General features: G+C 31.7%; 1 protein-coding gene across 1 annotated transcript; it reads right to left on the reverse strand.

Annotated features, from left to right (window-relative positions):
- Positions 1–3947: 3947 nt before the first annotated feature.
- On the reverse strand, positions 3948–15567 carry LOC125075981 (protein disulfide-isomerase A5). Its single transcript, XM_047687889.1, has 12 exons — positions 15358–15567; positions 14938–15179; positions 14649–14856; positions 13411–13539; positions 12948–13048; positions 12413–12561; positions 10450–10580; positions 9649–9810; positions 7509–7650; positions 6678–6880; positions 6331–6505; positions 3948–6157 (listed from the first exon to the last, which is right to left on the reverse strand). The coding sequence occupies exons 1-12, from the start codon at positions 15379–15381 to the stop codon at positions 5898–5900; spliced, it is 1926 nt and encodes a 641-aa protein (XP_047543845.1). The 5' UTR covers positions 15382–15567; the 3' UTR covers positions 3948–5897.
- Positions 15568–16183: the final 616 nt, after the last annotated feature.

A 16183-nucleotide genomic window follows, 5' to 3' on the forward strand; every position in this document is an offset into this window, starting at 1 on the left:
TACTTTTTAATTTAAAATCAGAAATTGTCAGAACTGACTGGATGAATAGACGCTAAATCAATCTCAGTGGACTTCCTTCAGTCAGATTTTATATCTTTATTGGGACTAATGATATGTACAATAATAGATATTACATACATTATCGCATACATATATAACAAATGAGGATTAATGCTGTATTAAATAAACCATTATTTATTGTAAATAGTAAAGGATAAAAAATGGTTATTGTGGGTTATCCCTAGAGATAAACACCATGTACCATCGCGACTTTTTCGTAGAACTTTTTAAGGTAAAAATACACATGTTGATGTATCTCGTAACATTCATATAGGTTTTCTTAATGAGTAAATGAATAAAAAGAAACAACGATTATTAAAATAAAGTTTATTGTTAGCTTAAAAACAGAAACTAATTGATTTAAATTAGATGCTACATTTAGTACATTCGCATAAGATCATACATTTCAAAAAGCAAATATATAATTACTAAAATAGGACATGTTTAATATTAAAAATATATAAAACCATGTATTTAATTATGTATTTTACGTTTTTTTTTTTTATTTTAGAATGATTATTTTTGCTTATTCAAGTTTACCAGTTAGAAAAATTCTTAAAGGTATGGATCGAAAAAAAAATATTGAAATTATTCTGAAATCACATTCGTAACTTAATAAGTATAGCAACTTAATATTAAAACTCATTTATGATAAATTATTTATCGAATAGTTTTGGGAAAATGACACCAAATGTAGTCATTAATATATATTTTTTAGTTGTTCATTCGGAAATACAAACAAAACGAGCAAATCCTCAAGTACCGTTGCCAAAAACTCATACTCGACATTTTTATCGGTTAGTTTTGGATTCAAAATCCATAGAATGCGTAAATGCTGCGTCTGCGTCAACACACGTCGGTTACAAGGGACTGCAATTTATTTAAGTTACTTTGAGGACTATAGTTGCAAACACATAAATGTTGGCAACACCACCAATTGAATCGCACCATAACATTACGTAATATTTGTTGCTAACTCTAAACACGTACTAAGTTCGAATAAAGCGATTAATGAAGTACAATACATTGTACATTAACAGTTGCATAGTACTCGTTGGAAGCCCGTATAATATAATAGGTATAAATAACTTTATTTTTTTATAATATAACAATAATAAATGTTATTTGATTGATTAAACATTTTACATTTTACTTTATAAATATCATAATTATTGAATATGTAGGTAAAAAACAAATATTATGAATATTAGCTGAATTCAGCGCGTTTTATTGGGGGAAGGGTGCGACCGGTTCGACCTAATCTCCCTCCGGGAACCTCAGTTTGGAAAACATCGAGCTCTACTAGGGGCCCCAAATGCTTAACCACTAACACTTCAATAGCGATCAAATGGGAAAAAGGGTTGTTTTTCTTTAATTATAATCAAAAATAAAACTTACTTTAGTACGCCATTTTGAATTTAGTGACGCACTGCACTGTTCTTTTGAATCGAACACATAATTTATCAAAAATCGCTTACTATATTCAAGAAACGATTCGTTTCGCTTACGGATGGTGGAATTGACTACGATGCGGATAAACGTATATGCTCATATTATTGCAACACCTACGACTGTAATTTACTATTTTAATATGTAAGTACATTTTGCCTCATATAAACGACATTTAAATAGTAATTATAACTTACAACTGAAAAAACAAACTTTCCAAAGTGTACGACACATATACTTACTAACTGAACAACAAGAAATTAAAATACACAGCGTCGCAGAAAAACAGACTAGAGAAGCATTATAAAAACCATTTAATCATTTAAATTCCTTAATAATCGAAACATTTAGTTATTTTTTATAATATAGGTACGCGGCCGAACAAATGGACCACCTGATGGTAAATGGCCACAATCGCCCAAACATTGGCGCTGTAAGTACGCAGTCAATGCGCCACCAACCATGGCAACTAAGTCGTTCATTGCATGGTTACTCTTGCTCAACATATAGTATTTATGTTTGGCAGTTGAATATGTGATAAGTAGGTGGTACCCACTGCTGGTGGTTCTTTTGTATCCCATAATAGTAACCTCGAAACGAATATTCATTTGTTAGTGTGTTACGGTATAACTGTTATCATTTGACGCTATTAGGGGCACCATTTATAACACCCTCATTCTATTAATCGAATTGTATATAATAATAAATACACAGAGTATAATAATATAACACGAACATTTCTTTAAAAACATCAGCAACAATTACTTATTATATATATTTATATAATATTGTTTACAATAAGTACTCGGCGTAAATACGTGTTTGTTAATCTAATTAATTTTACATACGAATAGATTTTGTATAATAAATATCAAAGTCTAAATCTACAAACAGTCATATGTCGAAAAGTTATATTTTATATCAATTTAAAAATAAAATGCAACCTAATTGATATAAGGAATTCCAATATGTGTATGAATTATCAAAATCTAAAGCTACAGTCAGCTGACAAATACTAGTTTTGGATACTAGGCTAAAATACGGTTTTTACACGTTTTATTGTTGTTTATTGGTGACACTGGGCGAGTCTTATTTAATTATGGCAGAATAACCAATGTATAGTAACAGACACTGGATATTTTATATCTAAAATAAAAAAACCTAAAAATTCCTTTGAAAGCAAAAATTAACTTGAAATCAATTGTATGTAAACTTTTACATAAATATGTATATAAATAAATATAGTATTGAGTTGAATTGAATCAAATATATAAATAACTAGCTGACCGTTCCGACTTCATTCGTTAAATGTTAGCACATTTATACAATGCTCCAAATACTATTTCATCCTTTTAATTTAAATGGCCCAAAAATACTTCCTTAGTTGTATTTCAAGTCGATGGACCTGTCAGACATACAATATGTTGAATACTTGACATTAATAGGAATTTGTATTTACTAATTTCAACTAAACTTAATATGAATTTAATTTACATATTATATAATATATATGAATACATTACGATTGTCAGTAAACAGGGTCCTTAATTTAAAATAGTTATTAAATAGAAAAATACATTTTAAATTATTTTTAAAAGCACAATCACATGCAAGTCTGTATATACTATAATAGTATTGAACACATGCTACCCGCGAGGTAGTACGGTCGGACGTCGGTGCACTAAGGATGAGCGCGTGCGCACCGCTGTTTGATTTGTTTCGAGTTGCTTATCTTATCAGATTAAACATATGTTTGTATGTAATAAGATATAATTATTTATTAAAATAATTAGTAATTAAAAAATAAACGTGATTGTTATTTATTTTTATTTAGTTCATTCAATGGATCTGATACGAGCGTAAAGCCTCTACTATCGCTCGCTACGTCACTATGGCTTTTATAAGTCATACGCCACTCCATTATTACGTCACGAGCAGCTAGAGTTGAATGCTACTATTACAAACATTACATTACACGTTCTAAGTAGATTTATTATCATTACATACATTGTTTCTACGATACCAATATTATATGTTAATAAAGCGCATTTATTAGTCTTAAAAAGCGTTACCAGTACATTATGTTAGGTCCTTACATATAAAATTAGCGTTTTTGCGGACTGAGCACTTTTATCTGAAATATCTCCTCTTCGGTTAAGAATTCCATATTCAAATTTATAAATTTATTTAGCTGATAAATTTAAAGTTTTAAAAACAGTCATTCATTTGGTTTTTCCTCATTATTATTTTTTTTGGCGTCCGCACAATGGAAAACGTTCTACCGTGGCACCAGTGCTGCAGAAACTCGAAGGAGTAATCATGTGTACGGCGCTGGTGTTGCAAAAGAAAACACGGTACGTTTTTGGTTTCAACGTTTTCGTGTTAGTAATTTCAACCTTCTGAGCCAACCCCATGGACGGCAATTTTAGGCAAAAAATTTTAGGCTATTTTGGAACCGAATCCATCACAAAGCACTTCAAAGATAGCTGCAAGCTTCGGAAAAATTTGAACGAGTTACCTCATGAAACCGACTCATCGACCGAACGATGAGTTACGACCGACCGCTGTGTTATTTTGCTAAACCGACACAATCATGAAGGGATTTTAAATCGAAGCATGACTTGTGATGAAGAGTGGATACTGTACGATAATCGGCAGTCCAAATCACCTTCAAAGATTTTATTGAATCTCGCCCTCGTGGTTTATTTTGTGGTGCATATTTTGATTAATTAAATACATTTTACAAAAAAAAAGACTTTATATTCCTCCCGTACAAAACGCCAATTTCATATGCAAGGACCTAATACTATTGAATTTAAATACGGACAATTATCTACGTTATATCCCTTATCCAATAGAATGAAAAGACTCAACTTTAATGATTACTTCATGGATAGTAAGAAAATTAATTATACCTGTATTTAAGATATCACTAATTGCTATCTGTAATTAGTTTAACTGATTGAGATGATGGTGATGATGATGATTTCGGCTATAAGAGCCATTCTGAACAAGGACTAGCCAACTCCACTAGATTCATAATAAAGCAGATATATTTATTCAAAGAAACAAACACGTACAAAATTCTCTCTACAAATTTCTTGGCATAAGCCCGTCCAATCTATTTTGGAATGATCCAGAATTCGAAACTGGTATCACGTGATCCGAAATCAAGGTCGATACAGATCCAACGAGACAATAAGATTGCAAAAAAACATAATGAGCACCAATGTATATACAGATTTTGTTTCTAATATTTTATAAATTTTTAGAAATAAAATCTCTCTTATATTTTATTAAGACTTAGTTTAGTGTCAAGAATTTGCAGGTAATTGACGAAAAGCTGCCCATATAAGGTTTACGATAGGCGCCGCGATTTCTTGTATTTGCTTTGATCGTACAAAACATAATTAATTACTATTTTGCAAATTTGGTAAATAACACAAGTAGCATATATGTGAATCAGTTTTAGGTGCTAATCAAAGGACATGCAATACAAATATTTTATTATTGAGTGAATTAGCTTTTGTGATGATACGAAAACAAAATATTTAATTAGTATCGCTACGCGAACACGCTAGGCTGAGCATGTCTTATAATTGATAATAGAAATTCTGCAATTATATATCATTTTTTAAAACCATATATAAAATGAAAATTAAATTACTTGAAGTATTTTACCTAGAAATACATCGGATATGTTTATCTATATTTTGCATAAACTACCACTAATATTTAATACCAAAATATAGCGTTGTATTCATAAATTATCATTTTCTTCAATAAAAGAAAAAAACATAAGAAAACAGTACACGCTCTATTTCGTATTGCCATATATAAATATTATTTTAGCATAACAGAACCATCTATTGTAAATTATTTATTTAATTTAACTAAAATATTTTAATTAAATTGACTAATTGTGAATTTCAAACTAACATTATTAAACATATAAATTATAAATGTTTATAACACAATATACAAACAAACAAGATATTTACGTAAAACGGAAATTTAACTATGGAATATGTCACCTATGAACTCTTTAGGTAACCTAACAAGTATTCACTTCGGGTATATTTCATTTATACTACAGAATATATATTAGCTAATCAATAAAAGCGTTAAACGAACTTATCAGGTTATACATGCCATGTCTGCAACGTCTTCGCGCGCAGGCAGTAAAAGCCTTATAAAAAGTGATGGTTACGTAAATTTTCACGTACAAAGACGCAGTGTATAAATATTAAAAAATAATCTTGCACGAAAAAAAATATACTAAGAACATAAATTATATATTATTAAATGCTGAATGACAATATAGTTTGCGACCTCGTCATCGACATAACGTCGCTTCTAATACGTCGATACGCTCCCGGACACATCTATCACAATTCATCTTTTACCTTAGCGTGTGATTTGCAAAATTTAAGCATGTCCTCAGTAGACCTATCTCCCTCGTAATCGGCTAAGTGTTTTCCCGATGCGTATATTTTGAACGTTGGTAAAGTTTGTACGCCCGCGAAATCTGCTGCTTTGGGATTTTCCGCTGCATCAACTGCTATTACTTTGACCGGATTATTTTCCTTCTGCAATGTCGTTGCTAGACGACTGTACGCTGGTTTCACCGTTGAACAATGTCCACACCCTGGGAAGGTGAACCGAGAATATATATTACACATAACATTATCAATTCAATATAATTGTTTCGTCTGTAGAGACGATGGCAGAATTTTTATTCGAAATAACGATAAAAAAACAAAAGCTTCAGACAGAGTTCAGACGAAACCATATTTATTTTAAACGGTAATGGTAACTTACATGTAGCATAAAACATGACGAAGGTGGGTTTAGACGAGGATATAACATCGTGGAAATTGCCGTCATCAGCCAGGACCACGTTGACTCCAAAACCGGCATCCTGATTACTCTTTACTTTCTGCGATGTCTGATGTTTGTCCATTTGGCTGTGGATGAACGATACGAAATCTGCTTCCTGGAAAATATGTATCTCTAGTTTAGTTTATGATAAAAGTGTATGTATAATATGTTGAGATGTTACTAAGAACACTTCGACGAAAAAACTTAATAGCTTTTTAACGGAACCAATAAGACTTTAAGCAAGCCACTAGACCAGTGATGGTAAGTAACAATCAGGGATATCTCACCTTCCTGCCGCCACTATAATCCTGGACCAATTTATCAAAATGGCTAAAGTATTTAATAGTTGGGTATCCTTTGACGTCATAGTTGGAGCATATATCCTTATGCTGAGTGCAGTCAACAGCAGCGAACGCCACAATTAGTTCATCTGCGAACTTTTCCGCAGCTTTAACGAACTCCGGTTTCGTGCTCTTGCAGTGACCGCACCCTGAAAATATAATTTATATTATATTTGAAACAAAACCATACTATTGTCTTCCAATTTAACTTCGTTCGAAACAATAAATGACCAATATTTGCATGGTCCGTTAAAAATATATATATCCATGACTTCGCATTGAAGCTTAAAAGATGAGGGGCTCAAGAGCCCAGCAGTGAGACATATTTTATGGTATAGGTTAGCGGACGAACATATTGGCCATCTGATGGTCAGCCACCAAAATAGCGGCAAATAGTTTTGGGCATATCTCGTTTCCAGGCCTGATATCTTTCTACTATTGGACTAGATTTTATGGTGTACCCAAACTCACACGCTGGCAGCATCTTCTATATAAGTTTTAACATATTGTGTACGAGATACTTGTGTGTGAGAAAAAAAAAAAGAATTTCTCTCAAATAATTCTCTCTAGTGGAATACTAGCGTTAGGAGTAAGAAAGTTGAATTTATGTTATTCTGTTTTTACAGAAATTCTTTGATCCAGATTAGTCTCTGTTGGAGGTGAGTGAGTTTTAGTAGTTTTTTAATCTCAAAGAATTGCGTCAAAAACATATATTGGCTAATTCGCGGCTATATTTATGTAACTACAGCGTTAATACTTATGTATGAATGCACTTACAAGGCGCATAAAACATGACGATGGCATGTTTGATCTTCCGAAGAACGTTGCGGAAGCTCGCCGAGTCGAGATGACGAACGGAAGATTCCTCTTCCGACCAAGGAGTCTCTGGAGGTGGCGGTGGTGGTGGCTCTTGCGGTGACTGTTGATTAAAATGATATATTCGTAAAGATAAGAAGATCCTGACGAATAATTGTATACCAATTAATTCAAGAAGATAATTATTTTTAACAACTGTGACTGATCATTATTGGCTTATGTCGTATCCAAGGTCATGAAGATGGATCCGCTCATACGTTTGCTCGTACCGTTCCTCAGGGAAACGGTCACGCCACGTCGCCAGAGCCGTCCGAAGTGCTTTCGGAGCGCTAAAGCGTCAAAGGAGGCGAAATTTAATGATTCAGTTCGAAAACGGGCGCCTAATTATATAATATTTAACAAACATTGGGACAAAATTGAGCATATTATTATTTGTTTTTGTTTTGTTTTTGCTTATAATAATTGAAAATAGAATAGCAACGACGACGAATTGCACGTTCCTACTTTAATTTACGTTATCACATAAATGACTGTATGTCTTTATTGATAATCAATTTCTTTACACCTTCCAAACCTTACTTAAAAGTTTAAGGGTCCCTTAGAATATTAAAAGTAATTGCAAACATTGAACCTTAGTTAGTTACCTAGAACCTGGTGCAGCCAACACTCGACAGTTTGTAAAACCAAAGGTATATCCCTTAATCATAGCACAACACGATTATAAATGGGGCAATCACTAGATTCAGATGGTTGTATCCGCCCAACGCCTTTACTTTTTCTATCAATATGAAAAGTATTAAACCAGTCACTGTCAGTGAGGATGCAAAATTAATCCACAACAACCATTTATTATCATTTCTATATTACGGATGCAGGATGATTTGCATGTACAGAGTTAAATTTTTAATATATAGAAATAAATCTAACTTTTTTTTTTTTCATTTCATTTCTCTTGTACGACTTCATCTTCTTTAAAAGATGTAATTTTAAATTTACAGCGTAGTTAACTGGAGATCCTTTTACAGCTCGACATTGTCTTCCTGGCACTTTACATAGGACAACAAAGACTACTACAATTTTTTTTTATGGCAATTAGTTGGCGGACGAGCATATGGGCCACCTGATGGTAAGTGGTCACCACCGCCAATAGACAAAAGCGCTGTAAGAAATATTAACCATTCCTTACATCACCTATGCGCCCCCAACCTTGGGAACTAAGATTAAGATTTTATGTCCCTTGTGCCTGTAATTACACTGGCTCACTCACCCTTCTAACCGGAACACAACAATACAGAGTACTGTTATTTGGCGGTAGAATATCTGATGAGTGGGTGGTACCTACCCAGGCGGGCTTGCACAAAGCCCTACCAACAAGTAATATTTTATTATAATAATTTTCTTAATTCTTTATCTTTTACTCGGTTATTTTCAGTCGTCGATCGACGAAAGATAAAGTTGTATAATGTATTATATTTGGAGGATGGTATATGGTTCTGTCTCTCAATGACATTTTAATATTGATTTATGTATGTCTGCCACGTGAGCACGCACAAAATCGGATGAAAAAATTTACCATTTCTATTATCTCTATTGCTGACTTCTGTTTATTTATCATCATTACAAATAAAGCGGGCACGATTACTTATATTTACTACTGAATAACTCATAAAATGGTAAATTAACTATCTAAACAGGAAAGGCAAAGGAATGTAAACTGAAAATATGCCATATATCGATGTGAATAGCCGTCTGTTGTGTGTCTATTCTATAAAGAACGATACTGACTATCTGTGATTAAATTTTCTTGCATGCGTTTTACTTCTTAGTAAAAACGAGACATCATGCCTTTTCTAAAAAACCACTCATATAAAGAAATGTTATTTAAACAATAATAAAAATAATATCTCAATTGTCATTCAGACGATAGTTTTTAAATCGTAACAGATAAAATCAATACTCTTATTGATGGGCATTAAAAAAATATATCAAAATCAAAATAGAAGTACATTTCATCGGTTCCGAGACAAAATCGTAGTGTTCCTCCTTTATCTGATTAAATACATTTAGTTACAGTTATAAACATATGGCATTTAAAGCTTACCTTTATAAAGTCAATAATCTGTTGTTCTTGTCTTGCATGACCAGCATCATATTTGAATTCACCTCGGTTAAAATATTTCAATGTTGGGTAGCCCTTAACACCAAATCTGGAAGCTAATTCGGGTTGTTTCGTCGCATCTACTGCGGCAAGCAGCCCGTTTATCTGAAATTGAGAAAATAGGCTTTTTGGTGATATTGATTAGAAAAAACGTGTTCTAGAGTGGAGACCCCGTCTCGGCAAACGTAGTGTAGGACGTCCTCAGGTACGGTGGAGTGACGATTTGCGCAAGACGGCTGGCAGGAGCTGGATGCGAGTTGCCGAAGATAGACCACAGTGGCGTGCATTTGGAGAGGCCTATGTCCAGCAGTGGACGAATACGGGCTGATGTGTGTGTGTGTGTGATTAGAAATAAAAAGTATATTTAGAACAAATCTTTTTTTTTCTTACGCGACGACTAACTGTCATATTTAAATTACGAAAAGAATATTTCCTACATATATTTTAATATTATCTAAGTAGGATAACTATTTATAATATAGGTTTGTATATAATTCAATACTTTTCATATCATTATCATAATCGTTCAATTCAAATAAATTAAACAAAGCATTTAATTTATTTGGACATTATACAAATAGGGGGTCATATGCTAATACAGCATATGATCCAAAGGTGACCAACATTGAGCTGCAGAACAGGTTGTGTCATATTTTTACTTATTCAAACGATAAAGCTTCTACTCAGCCCTGCTTTGCGAGGAACTGCGTCACCTGAATCTCACCTTAATCATAGCTTACTTACATTCTCATTTTTGATTCTAGTTGCAGCATTTTCAAACTCAGGTTTAATTCGTTTGCAGTGCCCGCACCATGGAGCGTAGAATACTACCAAAGCGTGCTCGGCTTTAGATAGCACACTATCGAACGTTTGAGCTAAAAGAAAAAAAAAAGGATTACTCTCTGCTTCTTATTTATATTCGATTTAATAATAATTATATTAGTAATATTATATTAGATTAAGCGTCAATAGCGCAATGGTTTACGGGCCGCCTAGCGCTGGAAAAAGTCGCAGGATTGATCCTGACCCCTTGGGCTTTGGTCGTTCACACTCCTGACACAATTTAGGTTAGGATAAGCTTAAAAGGAGGGGTAAAAAGGAATATTAGAAATTCGTTTATTTCTTAAAAAAAATATATAATCTTGGAAACTTGATTGGTTTATTTATTTGTTATTTAATTGTTTTTGAACACTACAGTTGTATTTTACTGATTGTTTCCCGAAAATAAAATAAAATAAAAAAATAAACGTAATTAAACTTAACAAGTCTGTTTAAAAATTGTATTCTTAGTATAATAAATGATTCACTTTTAGGGGCAATTTTAAATATTAACAGATGACTGACCTAAATCATAATATTATTAATTTTATTTTGATGCGTAATGTAAAAGTATTTTATTTAATAAGAATTTCATATTAACCATTTAATATTTTCCGTACACGAGAAAATAGCATGATTATCCAAACATTACATGGAAATCACTCAACAAATTGTAATAAAAAAGTAAACTCTAAAAGAATTGAGAACAATAATTTAGCTGTCTCAAATGACATAAGATTTTAATGCATAAATACTCTTAAATCAACACTATCAAACAAAAAAGTTTCATTTCAAAAGCAAATAAAATCATTAAAATAAAATTAATTAATTAAAATTATTTTACGTTTTCATTACATTGGAAAAAAAAAAGGAGGAACTGCTTGAATTTCTTATCGGTTACTCCCACTTGAATCGTAATTAATTTACATTTAAATTTCCTAGTAAAATAACGATTGAAAAGAAAAAATAATCTATAATAATATTTAAATAAAGTGTTTTTATTTGGTGTTATATATGTATTACCGATTGAATAACTTCCATATTCGTTTACATTAATGGGTTTGTTCAGTTTATCAATGTATAATTTTGATTAAAATGAATAAATGCGCCATACTATTTAAAAAAACATATTTTTGCTAAAACAACATAAGTGTTACTATGTATTATATAAAGCATTTCACGTCTATTTCAAAAAAGGTCAAAAATCTTTATCAGTACAGAAGCGTTACATTTGTTCATTGATAGTCAAAAATCCACCACCGGTTCGGAAATTAATAAACCTGAGAAGAACCGGCGAAAGAAACTCAGCGGGATTTTTGTTTTAAATGTAATTGTAATTTTTTTTACAACTTTCCTTTTCTTTATTTGAAACAGCCTCGAGCCGATCGTCTCATTCCCAAGGTGTGCAATCAACTAAGAAGTCATTAATTTTGTTATATCCTTTAGCATACAAACGCTCCTTAACGATTATTTTTAATCTTAAAATTTAATATTTTTGAACGTTTTCTGAGATCCTGTTGTAAAAACGGATACATTGCCCCACAAAAGAGTTACTAACCATGTGTAATTGGGTAAAGTATTGCTTTGTTCAAGTGAATTGTACTTGAAGGGCAGAAGCCCTTTAATGACATATAAATTGTTTACGAAATTTTCCAATTACTTTTAAAGTAACTTTGCTCTCCTTACCAAACGATTATTGTTTGATTCGGTAAACAATACTTTTGTTAAAATTTAACTTATTATTCTTTACAAAGAAATGTAAATATAAAAAAGGCTTACTTGCATTTCTATTGTTTGTACCAGCCCTTATTAGTTTGCAGTTTACAGTGTAAATTTTTAAATTTTAATGTTTTAACTAAAATAAAATGATGTTTATATCATAACTCACCAGTTAAATGTTCCACATCAGTATCCTTTGACCAGCTTTCATCGGCAACTTCTTTCTTCTTCTGTTGCTGTGCTGTGGGATCTCTCATGAAGTCCACTATAGCTTGATGTTTGTTGTCCCCTTGGTAGGGGAACCGGAGCTGTCCTTTTCTGTATGAAAAAAATTCTTAATCAAATATTGTTTGTTATTTTATCACAAATTACACTGTATTGTTAGTGTTTATAGGATAATACATGGATAGTGCCAATATTCCACAGGTGAACATTGTGATAAAAATGTAAATTAAATTACTGGTCTAACTTCTAAAAATATAATTTTGTGTACAATTTTTTGATATAATGTAGAGATAACAAGCTGGTCCGTGCGTTTCACTTGACATTAAATATAACTTTAATTATGCAGGAATAGTGAATGAATTCATATTGACATTGACAATATATGAAGTTGTCTGTTCTTTAAATTATCAGATGGTCCATCACCTTATCTAAAAATACACATACTAATTTAAAAAATGAAGTATTATAATGATACTTACTCAAAGTACAAAAGAGTTGGGAAACCAGTTATGTTATACAGCTGTCTAATTTTTGAATTCCCCGGCTTTGAAACATCAATAGCTGCTAAATACGCTTCACCCTAAAATTACATCAAATGTGTATTTCATACAAGCTAATATGTTCAAAAAAGATTTATTTAAAATAAGAAACAAATACGGATAATTCATCACATAAAAAGATTTTCAGCATTAAGCACTTAATGAAAAGCTCAGTGGTGCTTGATGGGCTCAAACGCACATTATTCAAATGAGATTAGCCATATTCTATTGAGAGAAGTAGTAGAAATGATGAAGTCTTTCAATTGCAATGTCATATCAAACACATTACACTGTTGTTATATAAACATATATCTTAAACATGCCGTGTCTATAGCCAATAGCTCATTTGCATCTGATACTTCTTTTTTAAGTCTCAAAAATTCATAAATTTTTATCTCTTTACCTTCAAATCACCTGCAGCAGCTACATAATCTGGTTTCATGGACTTACAATAGCCGCACCAGGGTGCGTAGAACATTATCATGGATTTTTTATATGTTGCAATTCCTTTCTTCAAAAATTTGATCAATGCCTGTAAGAGTTCAAATTATAATGAGTTTAACAATACCATAATTACATACTCTAATTTGTGTCTGCAAAAAGGATATGTCGTTTGTTAACAAATCATGATAGGTAAAACAAACAATACTTATTATTCCAATATACATCAATATTTTGTATTGTTGTATTTCAGTTGAATGTTGTTGCAATTACATTCATTTTCATTCCCATTGACATTCCTACATCGAAGATGTGGAATTTATGGCATACAGTCAGTGTCTATTGGCGAAGCAAATTCATACACAGGTAGTAAAAATAAGTATAAAAATGTGTGGGTCATATATTTACACTTATTTTTACAACTAATTATGACATTGTTGGATTTTAATACAGTTGTCTTTAACAATTATTATTAAAGTAATCTACATAAACATAATAAAAATATTTTATTTCTTCATTTAATCATGTGTCTTGAACAAAATAAGTGATAAGTGATAATGAACTTCGATGTTCATTCACAGTGTTCATTAAATAAATGTATCGAATCTAATATTATGAATGTTATTGCAATAAAATAGAGTAGAAAATTGGAAATACTATTTTTAATCTAAAACAAATCAATTTTCAACACATTGTATGATAACACAGTAAATGACATATGATTTAAAAATTATAATCAAGATCGAAGATAATATACCATGAACAATAAAATTTGACTCGCCTATTATTTTTTTTTAATTAAAAAATGTTCAAAACACTGTAATTTATGTTAATTGGAATTGGAATTTTTAAAATAGCCTTTATATGTTCTATAATACTCTACATTCTTGGGGATATTCTAAATGATTATAATTTGTATTGCTAGGCATGCTTATAAAGGTTCAGATCCCAAGACACTGGGTTCAAACTCGAATCAGGTAAATGACAAGTTTTTGGGTTTTGTCCATAAAGAAACTGTAAGCGCACTTATGTTTGTACATATGCAAATACTAGTACTCTGTAACCAATATATATACTATATAGTAGGTAACAAATATTTTATTTTGAATAATCTACTCAAATTTCAATTAATATTGTTCTTTATGTACTAGTATATAATAAATGTGAAAGTTTCATCATAAGTCCCCGAGAATTTTTTACCTCTCCATCAGCTAAATGAACTATATCTGCTGCCTCTGGATCTTCCTCCCAAGGTAAATCTCCTGTTGGATCCCTAAGGAAATTAACCATGGCACTAACACTCATGCCTCGGTCATAGTCCTTGTGATAATCACCATCTTTATAATGCTTGAGTCTGTATGGCTTTTCAGTAGACACCTTCAACTTTTTACACAACTTTTTACCTTCACTAGAATGAAATAAATCTTAGATTATAATTACAGTTTGATAGTAAAAATATTTTTAAGCCCATACACAACAATTAAAATACCTTCCACTACAGTCCATCATTACCAACGTAGCTTGACCTTTCATATTGTCAGCAGCTTCTCTAAATACTTCTAAAACTGGCTGAGATGCTTTATTATTGTTTATAAACAGAACCAACACATTTGTTTTGGTTCTTAGCAACTTTTTAAATTCTTTTATGTCATCAATATCTGATATAACTGATGTTTTCTGTTTTTTAACTTGTGATGATAAATGCACACACAGAAAACATAGGATTAATACCTAGAACAAGAGAACACTATTAATTTCTGTAAGAAAACAAAGAGCCGGTACATGCTTGACTTCTCGAGGACTTTAATATTTTATAGCCAATCTTGAGTAAACATTAAAAGTTAAAAAATATCCCAACTAATGTCTTTTTTATAATCTTTCACAATTATTATAAAAAGAATATACACACCTTCCAAAACTGTTGGCGCCACATGTTTTAAGTTTACTTAATTCTTGAGTTTATTAACTTTTGTTAAGCACATAGAATGTAAATAATATATCTGTTACACCTAATTCTACATTTAAATAACATCTAAAACTATAATATATAATATATTTGTGGAAGACTTATTATGATAAATCTTACAGCCGAAACCGCAAAATTTTTGTAATTATTGGATTGACGTTAGATGATGTGTCAGCCAGTCGGCGTCGACTACGTTCTGTCAAGTGTCATTGACGCTATACAAATTTACAAAACCTTGTATACGAAACTTTATCATGAGATTGATCGCACATACTAATCTAAAAAATACCAGTTTTTAGTTTAAGATAACTATGTTGTTTGTTTTAATTACAATAAAAAAATAGTAAAATTTTAACTTCTGTAAAAGTACTGAACACATATCTTTTTAAAGTTATAGAAGCCGGTAAATATTAGCTTTAACTTAAAACTTTTAAGATAAGATTGATAAAAATATCATTAGCTGCCTGTAAATTTTCCCACGGCTGGGCTAAAGGCCTCCTCTCCCTTTGAGGAGAAGGTTTGGAGCATATTCCACCACGCTGCTCCAATGCGGGTTGGCGGAATACTCATGTGGCAGAATTTCGTTGAAATCAGACACATGCAGGTTTCCTCACTATGTTTTCCTTCACCGCCGAGCACGAGATGAATTATAAACACAAATTAAGCACATGAAAATTCAATGGTGCCTGCCTGGGTTTGAACCCGAAATCATCGGTTAAGATGCACATGTTCTAACCACTGGGCTACCTTGGCTAAATATATAATAAAA

This window comes from Vanessa atalanta, chromosome Z (genome assembly GCF_905147765.1).
Source record: "Vanessa atalanta chromosome Z, ilVanAtal1.2, whole genome shotgun sequence".
Classification (NCBI taxonomy): domain Eukaryota; kingdom Metazoa; phylum Arthropoda; class Insecta; order Lepidoptera; family Nymphalidae; genus Vanessa; species Vanessa atalanta.